General features: G+C 44.3%; 1 protein-coding gene across 4 annotated transcripts in view; it reads left to right on the top strand.

Annotated features, from left to right (window-relative positions):
• RABEP1 (rabaptin, RAB GTPase binding effector protein 1) overlaps positions 1–19,519 on the top strand; it is an 86,014-nt gene that overhangs the window by 16,471 nt on the left and 50,024 nt on the right. For all 4 annotated transcript variants that reach the window (XM_084761331.1, XM_084761329.1, XM_084761330.1 and 1 more), the window contains 3 exons: positions 2,552–2,680; positions 10,474–10,677; positions 13,810–13,970. In XM_084761331.1, coding sequence (XP_084617457.1) covers positions 2,552–2,680; positions 10,474–10,677; positions 13,810–13,970 — 494 coding nt within the window. The remainder of the gene's footprint in view (positions 1–2,551; positions 2,681–10,473; positions 10,678–13,809; positions 13,971–19,519) is intronic.

Below are 19,519 nucleotides of genomic sequence, written 5' to 3'. Positions count from 1 at the left end.
TAAAGGTGTGCGCCACCACGCCCGGCCGATCTCTGTACTTCTTTACTCATTAAATACTCTTAGTTTTAATGTAATAGCTAACATTTATCATTTTTTCTACATTCTATGTTAAGTACTTTTTGAGCTGTATGTTATTCACTATGAACACTGTTAAAAAAATAATGCAGGACTTCCATTTGATGAACTGTTTTCAGTTTGACTTTTGGTTGCCTGTTAATGCACTATGAGATACCTATTTGTAAACGTCTTTCTGTTTTGGCAAATTGACTTTTCTACCTGTGATGTTAAAGGCATGCTTATGAAAAGGAAGTTTTTTTGGCCTTTCTGTTTTGTAGAAATGCAATATGCTTGGAGTGCTTGAAATAGATTCTTTTGAAAGTTACACAAAAACAAAATGAAAATAAGGGAGTTACTTGGGACACCCTTAAAACAATCATGATTCCTGGAATTGCAATCTGTCTTAAAGAGTAGAGAGAGCCAGTCAGACTAGTGGGTGTGTATTTGGATTTGAACTGTGTGGGTCAGAGCCAGGATGAAGAAGGGAATAGTGGGAACACAACGTTTTCTGAAAAAAAAAATTTTTTTTTGAAATACTTTGTGAGTGTTTGACTCTGGAGCCCAGGCTAGCTTTGTACTCATGGTAATCCTCTTGCCTCAGACTCCAAGTCCTGAGCTTACAGATACCAATTACTGCTCCAGGCTTTGGCTACAATTTTAAGTTTTTTTTTTTTTTTTTTTTTTTTTTTTTTTTTTTTTAAATTTGTTAGTCTTATTTTACTTGGAAGGTAGGTATGAGATAGGCCTTAGGGAAAAGTATGAACAGAGTGCCTTTGTTTTCTTTTCAATTTTTTTTTCCAAGATAGGGTTTCTTTTTGTAGCCTTGGCTGTCCTGGACTGGCTTTGTAGACCAGGCTGGCCTCGAACTCCCAGAGATCCACTTGCCTCTGCCTCCCGAGTGCTGGGATTAAAGGCATGGGCCACCTTGCCCAGCTCTTTTCAATTATTTTAAATGCATAGTATTTTTTAAAAAGTGTGTACATTATAGTATTTTGAAGTAATGTATGTTATGTGAATGCATAGCTCCTCCAGCCACGGAATAAATCAGATTGAGTCAAACTTATAAAAAAGTCAGGTTTCCTGGGATGCAGCTCTTGGGTGGGTTCACTGATCCCACAGGGAGGGGTCAGAGAAGTGACACGGCTGGGCTGGGCTAGGGGCCTTGTAAAGGGGAGTGGGGAGGAGTTGTGATGTGATGGTGAGGTATTGGGGTTACAGCTTTATTTGGTGGGTTCAGGGCCCTGGAGGTGGGTCTTAGGTCCAGTGGTCACTTTGGAATTGAGACCTGGGAGCTGGCTTTTCCCAGTGTTTTGCCCTTGAAAGGGTAGGCTCCTGGTCAGAAGAGAAAGGCGAGGACCTCTTGGTCCAGGTCATCTTGCCTTTATCCTAAAACCTCTGACCTAATGTTATGGAATGGTTTCCTTCATTTGTTTATTTTTGTAGTAGTCAGTAGGTGTAAGTAGTTTTGGTGTTACGTGGGAAAGCTATTAATTTGACTATTGGGATTTAACAATAACTACCGATAAGGAGCTCAGAGCCAAATTTATGTGTATTATAAAATTAGAGAAAAGAGACCTCTGCTGGCTGAGGTAACTGGATAGTGGTTGGCTAGTGCAGATAAAAATCTCCTGAAGGGATTGTGTTGATAGTTCTAAGGCTGAGTCTAGGCTTTGTATTTTGACCAAAACAACCCCTGGCCTTGATCAGAATAGACAGTCAGTGAGCTCCAAGTCTTGAGCCTTGAAGTAACGAATGTGTCTACTCATTGCCAGACTGTGGTCAGCATTTATCTGAAAACAGATGATCTGCCAATGTTGGAGCTGTGACGCAGTCACAGGCTTGTGCCCTTCCCATATGGTAACAATTCCATGTAGTGTAGTGGGTCTTTTGGGACTGGAAGATTAGTTCTTGTTGCTGAGGGTGTCCTAGCAAGGGAGCCCATAAAGAAACAGGAAGTAGCTTCCATAACAGTGGGGTTAGCTGTGGGATAAATAGTTTAGCTAACTCAATATTTAACAATTTCAACCATGGATTAACAGTCAGTATAAAGCTGGATGAGGTGGTGCATACCTGTAGTTGTGAGTTTGATTGAGGCCAGCCTGGTGGTCCATGAAGCAAGTCCAGGATGGCCAAGGTTACACAGAGAAACCCTGTCTTGAAAAATCAAAACCAAACTAAACCAAGCCAAACAAGCCACAACAACAACAAACCCAAGCCAAACCAAAAACATTCTGTCAGTGTACTCAGGAATGTTAGGAGCTCTTGTATTGAAATAGGCCTTGTTCTCTGTAATTCTGTTTCATTATATGACTCATTCACAGCATGTGTATCAAAGTCTAATAGAAGGGTTTGACTTTTTAAAAAAATTACAGTTTCCTAGAATATAATGGATTTCAACTTCCCTACTACTTTGATGTAGCTGGATGACTAGTTTATTCTTGTAACTTATATATAAACAAATTTATTACTTGTTAACTAGTATTTCTTTTTCCAGTTTCTCTTCAGCAACGGGTAGCAGAATTGGAAAAAATTAATGCAGAATTTTTACGTGCACAGCAGCAGCTTGAGCAAGAATTTAATCAAAAGAGAGCAAAATTTAAGGAGTTGTATTTGGCTAAAGAGGGTAAGTTTGCAAGTCTCTTCTCCGACTTTCCTGCTAAAGTTGTCTTCAGTGTTAAGTTTCTAATAGTACAGTGTTTGTTCATCATTGAATAAACTGTGTGTGTGTGTGTGTGTGTGTGTTTGATATAAAAAATAATACTTTTTGGATCTAGGGTTCTCAGTGGAGTTGGGGAGCAAGTGAAAAATACACCATTAAGGCTTGTATGTTTTCTGACTGTCATCATGCTAGGTTGTAGTTGCTGCTCCTAATACTTGAGGTAGTTCCTGGTTCTGTTGTATAGAAACTGACATTTCATGGAATTTACCAAACAACTGTTCAGTTGTTTTCTCAGTGCCTGCTGTTAAGTACCTGCTGTGTGGGATACATTGTATTTCAGTGAGAACTGGGATGAGGTTGGTGGTTGGTTCCAAAGTAATTCAGCTTCAAAGTTCCTGATTGACTGGGACTCTGGGATCCACAGTTTGCATTTTTAGCAAGTTACTAGGTGACGTTATCAACAGTGTAGGTAGCACACTTTGAGAACTTCTAACCTAAAAATCATTAGCTTTTGTATTTTTTAATTGAAAAATTTATTGAGATAGAATCCTATACATCTCAGTCTAGCTGTAAACTGGCTACCTAGCTGTGGGTGACTCTGATGCTCTGGCCTCTGTCCTTCATCTCCTGCGTGCTTGGTCGTTAGCTGGTGCCTCCAGCTTGAACCCAGGCTTTGTGCGTGCTGGGCTGTAGTCTAAACTCCTAAAGTCTTTAAAAAATAATCCTGTCAGTGTTTTGTAGCCAAAATATACATATAAGTGGGCATGGCGGCATGCTTTTAATCTAGTATTCCCTTTCCCCACTTTCTCCTCCTGCTTCTCGTTGTCCTGCCCCCCCTCCCCTCCCCTCCCCTCCTCACCCCTCCCTTCCTCTCTCCTCCCCTCCTCACCCCTCCTCTCTCCTCCCCTCCTCACCCCTCCTCACCCCTCCCCTCCCCTCCCCTCCTCTCTCCTCCCCTCCCCTCCCCTCCTCACCCCTCCCCTCCCCTCCTCTCTCCTCCCCTCCTCACCCCTCCTCACCCCTCCCCTCCCCTCCCCTCCTCTCTCCTCCCCTCCCCTCCCCTCCTCACCCCTCCCCTCCCCTCCTCTCTCCTCCCCTCCTCACCCCTCCCCTCCTCACCCCTCCTCTCTCCTCCCCTCCCCTCCCCTCCTCACCCCTCCCCTCCCCTCCCCTCCTCTCTCCTCCCCTCCCCTCCCCTCCTCACCCCTCCCCTCCCCTCCTCTCTCCTCCCCTCCTCACCCCTCCCCTCCTCACCCCTCCTCTCTCCTCCCCTCCCCTCCCCTCCTCACCCCTCCCCTCCCCTCCCCTCCTCTCTCCTCCCCTCCTCACCCCTCCTCTCTCCTCCCCTCCTCACCCCTCCTCTCTCCTCCCCTCCTCACCCCTCCCCTCCCCTCCCCTCCCCTCCTCCCCCCTCCCCTCCTCCCCTCTCCCCTCCCACCTCCCGTCCCCTTCCTTTTCTTTCTTTCCCTTCCTTCCCCTGCTCATCCCTTGCTGTGGATAGGGTTTTATGTAGCTCAGGCTGACTTTTCCTAACCTCCTGCCTCTATCTTCCAAGCACTGGCAGTATAGATATTCAATACATGCTTGGTTTAAATGTTGCTAGAGATTGCGCCCAGGGCCGTGTGCATGTCAGGCACACATCCTGGGAGCTGCATTCCCAGTCCCTGGTTCTTTCATGCGTCCTCATGCAAACTTGTTAAGCACCGTACCCTGCCCTTTCTCTGATGCACAACACTCTATTCTTGAGGTATTCCAGTCTTTCTTTTAAAGTTTACTTCTGCCTTCAGTTGACAAGGTTCCACCTTAAACTCTGAGCAGTGACGTGCGTCACGATGACCTGGTGGTACATTTAATGCATGTATGTAAAACTCTGAGCAGTGACGTGCGTCACGATGACCTGGTGGTACATTTAATGCATGTATGTAAAACTCTGAGCAGTGACGTGCGTCACGATGACCTGGTGGTACATTTAATGCATGTATGTAAAGTCCTCCTAGTATTTCCTCCGATGCTAAATCAAACCCAACGGTCCTGCTTTATCCCATCCCTTTCTCCTTTCTCACACTAGTATGTTGGTCATTGTCTACAGCCTCTTCAAGTTTCCTGGTGTTTTTTAAAAAAACTTTAATTAATTAATTAGTGTATGGGTATTTTTGACTGCTTATATGTCTGTGTACTGTGTGTATCTGGTGCCCATAGAGGCCGGAAGAGAGCATAGGATCCCCTGGGACTGCAGTGAACAGACAATTGTGAGCTGCCATGTGGGTGCTGGAAATTGAACCTGTGTCCTAGTTTTTCTTTTTTCTTTCTTTTTTTGTTTTTTGTTTTTGTTTGTTTTTGTTTTTTTTTTTTTTTTGGGACAGGGTTCCTCTGTGTAGCCTTGGCTGTCCTGGACTCACTTTGTAGACCAGGCTGGCCTTGAACTCACAGCGATCCACCTGCTTCTGCCTCCTGAGGGCTGGGATTAAAGGCTTGCGCCACCACTGCCCGGCTCCTAGTTTTTCTTTATTCAATAAACTGAAGTCAGTTTTTAAAAAATAATTTAATTTAACTTAATTTTGTGTGACTGGTGTGGGGTGTCAGGTCCACTAGAACTAGAGTCACAGACAGGTGTGAGCTGCCGTGTGGGTGCTGGGATTCGAACCCGAGTGCTCTGGCAGTTGTGAGCTGCTGTGTGGGCGCTGGGATTCGAACCCGAGTGCTCTGGCAGTTGTGAGCTGCCGTGTGGGCGCTGGGATTCGAACCCGGTGCTTCGGCAGTTGTGAGCTGCCGTGTGGGCGCTGGGATTCCAACCCGGTGCTTCGGCAGTTGTGAGCTGCCGTGTGGGCGCTGGGATTCCAACCCGGTGCTTCGGCAGTTGTGAGCTGCCGTGTGGGCGCTGGGATTCCAACCCGGTGCTTCGGCAGTTGTGAGCTGCCGTGTGGGCGCTGGGATTCCAACCCGGTGCTTCGGCAGTGCTCATGGCCACTGAACTTTCTCTCTAGCCCCTTGAAGTTAGTTTTGAAAGCTTATTTGTTTTCCATTTCCCTCTGTTCTCACATAAAGCTTTTAGGTTTTCCCTTTTTTCTTGAAATTATTTTCTATAAATTTTGTAAAACAAAAACAAAATTAAGAGCACCTCCTTCTCTTTCCTTTCTTCCTTTCCTTCCTTTTTCTTTTTAACTTTTTATTGCTTCTTTGTGAATTTTACATTATGTACCCCAATCCCACTCATCTCACTGTCATCCATATCCTCTCTCTGCCCTTGCAACCACCCCTATAAAGGAAACAAACAAAATAAAGCAACAACATAATCTTGTTGTGGAAGCTGTGGTGTGTCATGGTGTGTCACACAGTACACCCCATTGTTCAAATAGCTTTTCTTGTGAATGTTCATTACAGTGAGTTGTTGGTCTGGCTTAAGGCCTCTGACCACTGCCACACTGTCAGTACTGGATCATCACTGGGACTCCTGTCCGCTATCCTATATTTGCTCTGTGTCATGGAGACTGTGCAGCTTTGGTTCTGTAGGACCAGCCCCTTCATCTGCTCCAGCAGGTCATAGATTGGGTAGGTGTTGGGGTGAGCCACCTCAAAGCCCTGGATCTGGGCGTGGGTGGTAGCTGAGCTGGTCAGCCTGACAGCTCTCTCACACTCACACCCTCCAGGCCAGCTCTCCAGGACTGCCCAGGAGAGAGGCAGGGATAGCTCTTCTGCTCTCACACCCTCGAGGCTGCCTTACCTATGTCCCCGCCCTTGTGGCTCTACTGTGCTGCCCAGGTGAGGAGTGGGGAGCTCTTCTGATTGCTGCAGTCAGCGCAGACCAGGGCCAGCCCTCCTGCTCTCATATATCCTGTATCATAATAAAAATCAAATTTAAAACTTTGTTCTCAAGCAGCAGGTTATGTTATTGTACCTGCTATGAAGGTGGAAGCCAGGCTTTGTCACAGGCACAAACAGTAAACGATGGAGCGCTCAGCAGGCGTTGCCTTTCTGTAAAATAGGTCAAGGTGACACATGAGTCCAAACTATTTCCTCCCCCCCACAGGGACGGTTTTGCTGCTTCTGTAGTTGCTGGGCTTGCGTCTTTGGACTGTCACTGAGTTGCAAACGCAAACGATAATGAGGACTACTAATAAAGACGCCACGACTGCTTCCTGACTCTCACTGCCTGTTTTTGTCTTAGTGCTCATTTTTTTCTTTTTTTCTTTTTTTGGTTTTCAAGACAAGGTCTCTCTGTTAGCCTTGGCTGGCCTGGACTTGCTTTTGTAGACCAGGCTGGCCTCAAACTTACAGCGACCCATCTGCCTCTGCCTCCTGAGTGCTGGGATTAAAGATGTGCACCACACGGCCCTGCTTTGCACATTTTTTTTTCAAGCTGACTTTAGTGGGGAATATTACAAAATTTAGGAAAGTTGTCTTGATTTTTCTATTAAACTTGAAGGTATTTTTATTGCACCTTCTTCCTTTAACCAGCTTCAAAAAAGCACTTAACACTGCAGCAGTATTGTTCTTAGAAATCCTTAGTCTAGGGTATGGTAGGACCCTATTCTCGTGACTCTGCAGAAGAGAGACTGTGCAGGGAAATGAGGGGCGGGGCTGGGGGTTTCCAGTGCTGACCAAGAGGGCACCTTCAGTGTTCTGTGAGCCTCAGCCATGAGAGCCTGGCGTAGGAAGTTGTACATGGTCCAGTGCCATATGCTCACTTAGAAATGGATCGGAAACAAGGAAACAAGGAATATTTAAGAAATAAAACTATTAGGAAAAAAGATGGGGCTGGAGAGAAATGGCTCAGAAGTTAAAAGCACTGTCTGCTTTTCTGGAGGTCCTGAGTTGAATTCCCAGCAACCACATGGTGGCTCACAACCATCTATAATGAGAGCTGATGTCTTCTTCTAGAATGCAGGTGTATATGTAGATTGAACACTATATACACAATAATAAATAAATAAAGCTTAAAAAAGATAAATAAGAAAAACAAACTTAAAAACTAGTAAACAAGGCAGGTGTGTCTCCCTGAGTGCTGGGATTAAAGACCTGTGCCACCATGTCCAGCTGGCTTAGACTTTTTACTAGGATATAATATGAATATTGGGAAAAATTTGGGGGACTGTCAAAAGGTACACCAAGATGGATTACTGAGGAGTAAAGAGTTAATTAAAAGCTGTTAACACATAGTGTGGCCTCCCAGGGAGAATCTGGGCTGCACCAGAGACGGACAGCATTGCAAGGTCTTCAAAGAGAGGAGTCCTAGTGTGCGCCTGCGGCAGAGATGGGAGTCTCTCCTGGTGCTTGCTGAGTATTTCACAGTACCAGCCTGCCGCCGCCGCTGCCGCTGCCACCTCTGCTGCTGCCACCTCCTCCTCCTCCTCCTCCTCTTTAAAAAAAAGTGTTAATTATTTATTTTGTATACAGCACTCTGCCTAGATGACAGAAGAGGACATTAGATCACATTATAGATGGTTGTGAGCCATCATGTGGTTGCTGGGAATTGAACTCATGACCTCTGAGCCATCTCTGCAGCCCTGTAGCCAGGGACTCAACAGGGAGCAGGGCGTGTGGCCACCACGCCTGCTTTGATTGTAAACTCACTTTCCCAGTTGAGAGGTTCTGGCTCCTGGAAATCTGTTAGCTAGGGATTCAGGGTCTCAGTAAGTGTGCCTTTTATTATCTGTGAGAGAATGGCTGTTACAGAGATGTGGCCTGAGCTGTTCCTTTCCACACCTCATGAGTACTGTCTTTTCTGTGTTGTTTTCTGTTGAATTCTGGTTTTCCACATTCCATCAGAATGAACCACTTGACTAGGTTTATAGGATTCGGAGGCTTCTTTGTTCCATAGCTCAGAAGTTCTTACATGTCTCTGCCATGAGCCAGTTTCAAATACCTATGAACCATGTAGTCAGTTTTTAACAGCAACGTGCCCACTCTCAGTACAGTTACTCTTACTAGTTTTCATGTGGCTATGACAAAATGCCCGGTGTGGTTGGAGGAGATGCGGTGGACATATGTAAGGGAGGACATGGCGGCAGGTGCGTGACGTGGCTAGGTGGAGCTGCAGCCAGGGGAGCAGAGGGGACGGTGCTGATGCTTGGCTGGCTCACTTTTTAAAGTTTAGTCCAGGACCCCATCCCGTGGGGTGCTAACGCCCATATTCAGGACGGGCCTTCCTTGTTCAGTTGAACCTCTCTGGAAACGCAGTCATACACGACTGTAGGTTTTCCTCCTCTGTGATGCATTATCTAGTCAACACTGAAGATTACCCACCACAGTGCACTTCTTAAGTCAGGAGGGAAGCTCTGCATTAGAAACAGATACGCAGAAAGAGTATGGTGGCATACACCTGGAATCCTGTTACTGAGGAGGCTGAGGTAGAAGACTTGAGAGTTTGCAGCCAGCTTATGTTACATTGCGAGAGACAGAGGGAGGGAGGGAAACCTAAGGAAATTCTGGTCACTCATCAATATATGGAAAGATATTCAAACTTCCTATAAATAAGGAAGTATAGATTTAAAATTGAACATACCATGTTCACGACAGCCATGGTCTTTTTTTTTTTTTTTAAATAAATGGAATAGTGAGAGTTGGCAGTAAGGACAATAGACACATCCCCATATAGAGACAACAGATACATCCCCATATAGAGACGACAGATACATCCCCATATAATAGAGACAACAGATACATCCCCATATAGAGACAGATACATCCCCATATAGAGACAGATACATCCCCATATAGAGACGACAGATACATCCCCATATAGAGACAGATACATCCCCATATAGAGATGATAGGCTTTATCTTTGTTTTCTTAGCAGTGTTAGGGACCAGACCCAGGGTTTTGTACATACTAGACAAGTGCTGTACCACTAAACTGCGTTTTTGACTTACACATCCATCTTTTTAAAAAGTCATGACCAACTATATGTCCTGTGTAGGCTTAAGTCACGTGGTGTACATGTGATATCAACTTAATATTAAGGGATTATAAAGCATGACTAAGAGCCAGGTGTGGGGCACACGCCTTTAATTCCAGCACTCAGAGGCAGGTGGATCTCTGCGAGTTTGAGGCCAGCCTGTTATAAAGCGAGTCCAGGACAGCCAGGGCTATTACACAGAGAAAACCTGTCTCAAAAAAACAAAAACAAAAAAGGTGACTGACTGAGAAAGTAATTATAGCTTTATGAACTCTAATTATATGTAGCATGGCTTTCTTTCATTGAATATGTCTTGAAGGCTCACTCTTAAAAGTTACCATGCTCGCAGGCATCCACAGCACATCGTGTTGTTGTTGCTACAGCCCTGTGATGTGGCCATCTTTAATCTCCATTTTGTAGATTTGGATACCTACACCTGAGTAGTTAAATAATTTGATTATTGGGGCTGACAAGATAGCTCAGTGGCTAAGGCTCTTACTGTTCTTGTAAAGGACCCATGTTCAATTCCCAGAACCTACATGCCCACTAACCATGTGTAACAACAGGCTTGGGAATCTGATGCACCAGATACATATACATGTAGTTAAAAACCCCATACACATAAAATTTTTTGATTGTGTTCATTTAGTGAGTGTTAAAAGCCTAAATATAGCAGCAGAACTGTGACCTCCCCAGTGTGTTATTGGTTTAAATGCTTTGATTCTGAAACCCAGCATACTTCATATTTCTTTTACAGTGGCTTCATAATTTATTTTATCATTTAAAAATTTAATTTCTTCATTTCTTTTGGATCTGATAAAGTATACACATTAATGGAAAAATCTTTTACTTTCCCCCCAGAGGATCTGAAGAGGCAAAATGCAGTGTTGCAAGCCGCACAGGATGATTTGGGTCACCTTCGGACACAGCTGTGGGAGGCCCAGGCAGAGATGGAGAATATTAAGGCAATTGCCACAGTCTCTGAAAATACTAAGCAAGAAGCTATAGATGAAGTGAAAAGGCAGTGGAGAGAAGAAGTCGCTTCACTTCAGGCTGTAATGAAAGGTAAAGACGAAGGTCAGGCTTCAGACTTTCTAAGATCAACAAATTCTGTTGGCTTTAAAATGCATTTTGTGGCCACGATGACCAGACAGTCGTGGCGCACGCCTGTAGTCCCCGCACTCGGCAGGCAGAGGCAGGCGGAGCTCTGTGAGTTCTAGGCCAGCCTGGTCTACAGAGCGAGTCCAGGAGAGCCAGGGCTAAAGAGAAACTCTGAGAAACCCTGTCTTAAAACCCTCTTCCCAACAAAAAACCCCACAAACAAACAACAAACAAAACCAAAAGCCCTCCTTCCCCAAAAAAGAATTATGTGTGTATTTGTGGCTTTATGTCATCTTCAAGATGTCAGGCGGAAGGGACAGCAGAGGTGCTGTGATAGGCACGTGGCTTTAGAGGGGACTTAGCAATGCATTAAATGAGGCTGTAGTTACCTGTGGGATTTAAAGCAGGCTTCAAACACGATGTTTATTTGTTTAGATTTTTAAATACAATGCACATTTGTCTGTGAAATCTTTGTTTGGGGGGCAAGAATGTCCTCAAGGCTAGAATGGCCTTATGGGACGTCCCACCTGTGACCCTGGTCTGAAGGCGTGCAACAGCGTGTGCAACAGTGTATGTAACAGCATGTGTAACAGCGCGTGTAACAGTGCGTGCAACTTCTCTCCTCTCAGCACAGTGTTGCATTACGTCTTCCATTTTTGAGAATGGAATAAGGTGTTACCAGTACATTACCCTTTGGGATCTTGGAATTAGTTCATATGTACAAGTGTGAACTAATAGTAACTGCCCTATACCAAGTAGCGTTTGCTTTTTAAAACAAAACAAAACAAACACTCATAATATTCTTTGAGAGGAAGCAAACAAGGCTACCTCTGTTTCTGAGTCTGTAGCTCTCACTAAAGGCTACTCTAATCTCATGTAATAAGTCTGACTATATTGGTTTATCTTTATAAGAATTGTTTTTTCTCATAAGAATCATCAGCTCTATCTGAGGGTGAGCCAGAGGTGGTCTTGACAGGTCTGATATCCTACTCATATCCTAGACTTCCCTAGCCGTCTGCTTCTATGTAGTTAACACGTTCTTTAAAATGTAAGCTTTGCTTCATGAAAAATGTCTATACCTCCTCTAGTCTACATTAGAAAGGGACAATATTTCTAGAAATCTTCATGCTATATTTTCCTCAAACTTTGTTGGCCAAGTATGTGGTCACCTTTAACTGTAAGGACATTGAAATGTGGTTTTAAGTCTCTCTGTTCAGTTTTATGCTGTGAGGCAAGTGATCCCACTAAGCTGCTCACTCAGCCTCCAAGTGTCGTGTTTACACGGGCATTGTAAACTCCCAAAGGTTGGTTGTGTTAGTAAGGAAGAATGAATAAACATTAGGTCTGGGGAGACGGCTCAGCGCTTAAGAGCACTTGTTGCCTTTGCAAGGCTCTGGGTTCAGTTCCCAGCGCTTACAGGGTGGCTCCCAACTGCCTGTAACTACAGCTCCAGGGGCATTGCCACCCTCTTCTTACCTCTGAAGGCAACAGGTATGCACATACTGCAGTGCATACATGCAGGTGACACTCAGAACATATTTAAAATAAAAATAAATAAATCTTTAAAAAATAAGAATAGTAGGACTGGAGACATGGCTCAGTGGTTAAGAGCACTGACTGCTCTTCCAGAGGTTATGAGTTCAATTCCCAGCAACCACAAGGTGGCTCACAAGCACCTATGATGTGATCTGACACCCTCTTCTGGCCTGCAGGTGTACAGGCAGAGCACTGTATACATAAGTAAATAAATAAATCTTAAAAAAAAAAAAGAATAGAATTTAATGGGCCACCAGTAGTACCTGTTAGGTGATCTTTCAAGACTGTATTTAAAGGAAGCTATTTTATAAAGATGTTATAGAATTTGTCTCAATTTAGAATCTTAGGTTTTAGTAAAAAAATCTCAGAAATAATACTTATTTTCTTACATGTTCACATAGCTATATGTTGTGTTTCTTTTGAGAGCCATAGTCTAGTGTCAAAGAGCATGGATTTGACAGTGGAGCTTCAGTGAGAATTGAAAGCTCCACTCTGAACTGTCTCTGGGTTTTCCTGTCAGACAGCACAGGGCAGGTCTATTATGAAGATCAGTGATGATGGTGTCACACAGCACAGGGCAGGTCTAACATGAAGATCAGTGGTGATGATGATGTCACACAGCACAGGGCAGGTCTATTACGAAGATCAGTGACGATGACATCACATAGCCCAGGGCAGGTCTATTATGAAGATCAGTGACGATGACGTCAGACAGCACAGGGCAAGTCTATTACGAAGATCAGTGATGATGACGTCAGACAGCACAGGGCAGATCTATTATGAAGATCAGTGACGATGACGTCAGACAGCACAGGGCAGGTCTATTATGAAGATCAGTGATGATGACGTCAGACAGCACAGGGCAAGTCTATTACGAAGATCAGTGATGATGACGTCAGACAGCACAGGGCAGGTCTATTATGAAGATCAGTGACGATGACATCACACAGCACAGGGCAGGTCTAACACAAAGATCAGTGACGATGACGTCAGACAGCACAGGGCAGGTCTAACACGAAGATCAGTGACGATGACGTCAGACAGCACAGGGCAGGTCTATTATGAAGATCAGTGACGATGACATCACACAGCACAGGGCAGGTCTAACACGAAGATCAGTGACGATGACGTCAGACAGCACAGGGCAGATCTATTACGAAGATCAGTGACGATGACGTCAGACAGCACAGGGCAGGTCTAACACGAAGATCAGTGACGATGACGTCACACAGCACAGGGCAGGTCTAACACGAAGATCAGTGATGATGACGTCAGACAGCACAGGGCAGGTCTATTATGAAGATCAGTGACGATGACGTCACACAGCACAGGGCAGGTCTAACACGAAGATCAGTGACGATGACATCACACAGCACAGGGCAGGTCTAACACGAAGATCAGTGACGATGGTGTTGAAGTACTGAAACCTTACTCATAATAAGGACTAGAATTTTTTATTTCTAAAAATTTGTCTCAAGCTTTTTACATAACTTAAAACCTTTCAGTGAACCAGATATTTGCTTGATAATGCTCAGACATGGAACATATGATGTTTTGTAGAGACAGTTCGTGACTATGAGCACCAGTTTCACCTGAGGCTGGAGCAGGAGCGCGCACAGTGGGCACAGTATCGAGAGTCTGCAGATCGGGAAATAGCTGATTTAAGAAGAAGGTTGTCTGAAGGTCAAGAGGAAGAAAATTTAGAAAACGAAATGAAAAAGGTATGCAGGAGCACATTGACTCACAGACTCATTTGAGTCTAAAAACAGCGTTTAAAGCATCACCACAGACCGGGAGGCTGATGCTGTGCTTTCCTTGTGCTGAGGAGTTCCTTAGGGCCTAGGCAGCTCTTCCCCTCCACAGAGCACATGGCCGACTGCCCGCTGCCCTCAGATCTCAGCGAAGTGCATAGGCTGGCATCTAGCACATGGTGCCCAGTGAATTCATGTTGGATGAGAGCTGTGTATTACTGTGTCTAAACAGCATTTTATAACACTTGGTAATTTCCTTTTTTTCCCCAGCATATCTTGGCTTTTATGGCATATGCTCTATATGGTATGCCTAAAAAATACCATACAATGCCTTGACACAGTCAACTAAATGAAAGAGTTGTTTTCTTTTTTAGAACATTAAAAACAATATTTACTTATTTTGTACGTGGATGTGTGTGCACATGAGCATCACAGCAAGTGTGTGGATGTCGTTTCAAACCAACTTTCAGGAGTTGGTTGTCTTCTTCCACCATGTAGCTTCTGACTCAGGTGATCGGGCTCATGTTGATGGGACCATGTTGAGCCAGCTGATTGACCTTCATTGAGAACACTTAAACAACATTTAAATAGTTTGGTTACAGAAAAGTATTTTGTGAATTTATAATGCATAAAGATTTTTAAGACATAAATTTAAAATTAAGTTTTCCTTTAAGGTTATTAATGATCTTTGGCTACTAGTCCTTGTTCAGTTCTTTATATAAATGTATCTTATTATTTCCACAATTACAATTCTTTGCCATTAAAAAACATTAATTTTTAAACTAAAAAAATTATTTTTATAACATTTATTTTGTGTGCATGTGCATGTGTGCGCGTGTGTGTACATGTGTGTGTACATGTGATGCTAGAGGTGCATGTCAAGAGTCTTCCTCTTCATTTTCTACCTCTATATTTTTTAAAATCTGTTTTTTAACTAAAATTTTATGCTATATTTTGGTTATATTTTCCCTCCCCTAGCTCCTCCCAGGTCCTCCTCACCCCACTCCCCACCCATGAAGATAAAACACTTAATGCTTTTTCTCTCTTTCTCAAAAACAAAGCAAACAAAAACCTAAAATGAAAATCAAACAAAAAAGCAAGACAAAAAACACTAAAAGCACACAAAAGAGCACAGAGTCTGTTTTGTGTTTACCTACTCCTGGGCATGAGACCTGCAGTGAAATATGGTTGATCTACCAGATGACACTCTAGTGGAAAAGGCGATGTCCTTTCGCCAGCAGGTACCAGTTGCAGACAGCATCATGGTTGGGGTGAGACTTGGTGTTCACTTCTCCCTGCTGGAATTTTGTCTTATTTGAACTTGCGCAGGTCATTTGTGTACTGAGTGTCAGTGTCCGTGCGTTCTTACGTGCACCAGCCCTGTTGTGTGTAGATGTTGTTTTCTTAGGGTCAACCACTGTATCTTGCTCTTACAATCTTTCTGCATAGTCCCCTGAGGCTTGAGGTGCAGGGTTTGATGAAGATCCATTTAGTGCTGAGTGCTTCAGTCTTTGCCCATTGTCCAGTTGTGGGTCTCTGTGTTAATAATCCTCTACTGAAAGATCAAGCTTCTCTGATGTGGGTTGAGTGACGCACTGTTCTGTGGATATAGCAATATGTTATTAGGAGTTATTTTATGGCTGTGTTCCTGTAGCAGAATATTAAGTTTCCCCTAGGCTGTGACCCATTAGTTCCAGGTTCTTGGCCACTTTAGCAGTGTCAGGTATAGGTTCCATCTGAAATGGAATGGCGTGGGGTAGTGGTTGATTGCTCCCGCAGCATTTGGCCCACTGTTGCACCAGTATCTTGGAGACAAGTTGCTGGTTTTTGTTGTTGTTGCTTGAGATTTATCTTTTAGCTGGGTGGTAGTGGTGCACGCCTATAATCCCAGCACTTGGGGAGGCAGAGGTAGGCAGATCTCTATAAATTCTATGCCAGCAGGGTCTACAGAGCCAGTTCTAAGACAGACAAAGCTATAAAGAGATACTCTGTCTTGAAAAATGTTAAAAAGAGAGAGAGACAGAGAGAGGGAAAGATTCATCTCTAAGGCTTTGGTCTCTGTCTACTTTCTTTTCTTTTTCTTTCTGTTTTGAGACAGGGTCTTTTCATCCTTGACTGTTCTGAAACTTCATGTAGACCAGGCTGGCTTTGAAAGTCACCCAAATTAAAGGCATGAGTCACCACATTGGAACCTTAGGTTTTGAGACAAGGTTTCTCACTGACCTAGAGCGCACTGCTTGGACTAGACTGACTAGCCAGCGCACTCTTAGCATCCTTCTGCCTCTGCTTCTTCCCCGCACTGGCATCTGATGTGTGTGCGGCTACAGGTGGCCTTCTGCGTGGTTACACGTGGCTTTCTGCACGGCTGTGAACTCAGGCCCTCATGCTGCTTGTGCAGTGCACACTGTGCTGACGTGTCATCTCCTAGGTCCTCCCTACGTTTTATTTTAGGGTTTAAACTTTTTTGTTTTGTTGTTTGTGTGCATGTCTCTGTAAGGTATGTACATATGAGTGCAGGTGTCCACAGAAGCCTGAGCCATCAGGTCCCCTGGAGCTAGAGTTGCAGGTGGTGAGAGCCGCCTGATGTAGGTGCTGGCAGTCAAACTTGGGTCCTCTGCAAGAGCAATACATGCTTTTCACCTCTGAGCCCCAATTTTATTTTTTAAGATTTTTTTTGTTAACTATTAATATGTATGAATTATGTACTATTTTAGTATACTCCCTGCCCAGCTTTCTTAACATTTCACCATATAATATGTTATATTAGTTAGACTTAACAAACTAATTGCAATTCATCATTATTAGCAAAGGTTTGTCTTTTGCGTTCAGATTGTATTAGTTTTCACTCATTGTCCCCCTACCCAACCCTACCCCCTCACCCCAGACCCCTCATTTTCCTTCCTGTTTGAGACTTCCATCCAGGAAATCACCCTGCATTTAGTCATGCAGTCACACAGTTGTAGGCTTGCCTTGGCTGTAACAGCTTTCAAGTTTTCTTTTGATGTTAGTTATGTTTCTGTTTCTTTGTACTATTATTGTATGTGTGTGTGATGTGTATGTCTGTATTCAGACATGCGTGTAGAGGCCAGAGAGCAACTTGAGAGAGTCAGTTCTCTCTCCTCACTGGATTCTGGGGTTTGAACTCAGGCCATCAGGTGTGCACAGCTGGTGCTCTTACCCCCTGGCCCTTTCACTGGCTGTACTTAGTGCCACCTTTAATGAGCTCTTTAAAACATTGTTCATATGATACCCAGAACTGGAAATTATGACGTCTTTGCCATTAGTAAGTATGATACATGCTTTTTTTCCTCTCCTGCCTGCTGATTTTTGTAGAGATACCTTAGTAGGTATCTCAAACAAGCCTTGACTGTGAAGATATTTTAAGCTAAATGTCTTTTCCAGACAGAATGTAGTTCAACACAGAATAAATAGATTTTGTAAGGATCAGGAAACAAAGTGATTCTGAAGCGCTCTTAAATTTCTTTTTTTTGTGTGTGCGTGTGGGGAGGGGGTAATATTCTTCACATTAGTCAATATGTGTTATTTCTCTATTCTGAACAATTTAGGATAAGTTTGAGCTTGTTTATATTAGGTAAATAAAGTTAATTTTTATTAGTAGCAGGAGATCCAACTTGCTGAGCTTTTATCCTTTTTGTTTACTTATTTTATTTAGTTTGTCCCTCACAATATGGATGGCCTAGAACTTGCTGTGTTGGCCAGGCTGGCTTCAAAGTCACAGAGATCCACCTACCTCTGCCTCCTGACTGCTGGGACTAAATGTGTTTAATTTTGCTTTTTGAGACATAATCACAGTCTGTAGCTCTGGCTGACCTAGACCTGATAATGTAGACAGGGTGGGCTCCTCTTGAGTGGGTCCTCCTGCCTCTGCCTCCAGAGGGTACACCCAGCTCTTGATTCTGCCGGTCATAAGTGAGTGAAGAACTCAGTGAAGAAATCAGATATGTTACAGTGAATTTTTTTCTATTATTATTAAATTCTGAGTGAAATATTTGGGAAAACCATAATTATGCATTGACATTCCCACTAATAGACTATTTAAAATCAGAATTGACCCTGGAAGCTGCAGTTAGAGGCAGTTAGCCACCTATTGTGGGTGCTACAAACTGAACTTGGGTCCTCTGGAAGAGCGGTCCATGCTCGTAAGTGCTGAGCCATGTCCCTCGCCTACACAGTTGAGCTGTATTCTGCTGTAAAGAAGAACACACATGCTCTTTGCTGGAACCTAGGACCGAATGTCATCAGATATCATCCACAGCACACTGCACTGTGCCATCTCACTGGAGTCAGGTGTCATCCACAGCACACTGCACTGTGCCATCTCACTGGAGTCAGATGTCGTCCACAGCACACTGCACTGTCCCATCTCACTGGAGTCAGGTGTCGTCCACAGCACACTGCACTGTCCCATCTCACTGGAGTCAGGTGTCGTCCACAGCACACTGCACTGTCCCATCTCACTGGAGTCAGGTGTCGTCCACAGCACACTGCACTGTCCCATCTCACTGGAGTCAGGTGTCGTCCACAGCACACTGCACTGTCCCATCTCACTGGAGTCAGGTGTCGTCCACAGCACACTGCACTGTCCCATCTCACTGGAGTCAGGTGTCGTCCACAGCACACTGCACTGTCCCGTCTCACTGGAGTCAGGTTTCATCCACAGCACACTGCACTGTCCCGTCTCACTGGAGTCAGGCGTCATCCACAGCACACTGCACTGTCCCATCTCACTGGAGTCAGGTTTCATCCACAGCACACTGCACTGTCCCATCTCACTGGAGTCAGGTTTCATCCACAGCACACTGCACTGTCCCGTCTCACTGGAGTCAGGCTTCATCCACAGCACACTGCACTGTCCCGTCTCACTGGAGTCAGGCGTCATCCACAGCACACTGCACTGTCCCATCTCACTGGAGTCAGGTTTCATCCACAGCACACTGCACTGTCCCATCTCACTGGAGTCAGGTTTCATCCACAGCACACTGTACTGTGCCATCTCACTGGAGTCAGATGTCGTCCACAGCACACTGCACTGTCCCATCTCACTGGAGTCAGGTTTCATCCACAGCACACTGCACTGTCCCGTCTCACTGGAGTCAGGTTTCATCCACAGCACACTGTACTGTCCCGTCTCACTGGAGTCAGGTGTCGTCCACAGCACACTGCACTGTCCCACCTCACTGGAGTCAGGGTGTGTGTGTTGTAAAGGACAAGGAGGGTGATGTGGGTGAAGGGACCTGGAACGAGGAGAGTGAAACAAGAACATGAGGGTTGGTGTTAGTCTACTCAAGTACATGATAAGATGGGATGAAATACAGTTTTGAAGCTCATTATTTTGTAAATATAACGAATACATGCTAATAAAAATTCAAAGAAAAAAACTTGAAGAAAATGAGGATTGGTATTCCATTTTATGAATGCTAATAAAGCTTGTGGTATAGTTGTACTAATTTTTAGCAAATGGGTGAACCGTAGTTTCTTAGAAAAGCCCTCAATTAGTA

The sequence above is a fragment of the Acomys minous genome, assembly GCF_964271855.1.
Source record: "Acomys minous genome assembly, chromosome: 16".
NCBI classification, from domain to species: domain Eukaryota; kingdom Metazoa; phylum Chordata; class Mammalia; order Rodentia; family Muridae; genus Acomys; species Acomys minous.
This window is presented reverse-complemented; position numbering and strand designations above follow the sequence as displayed.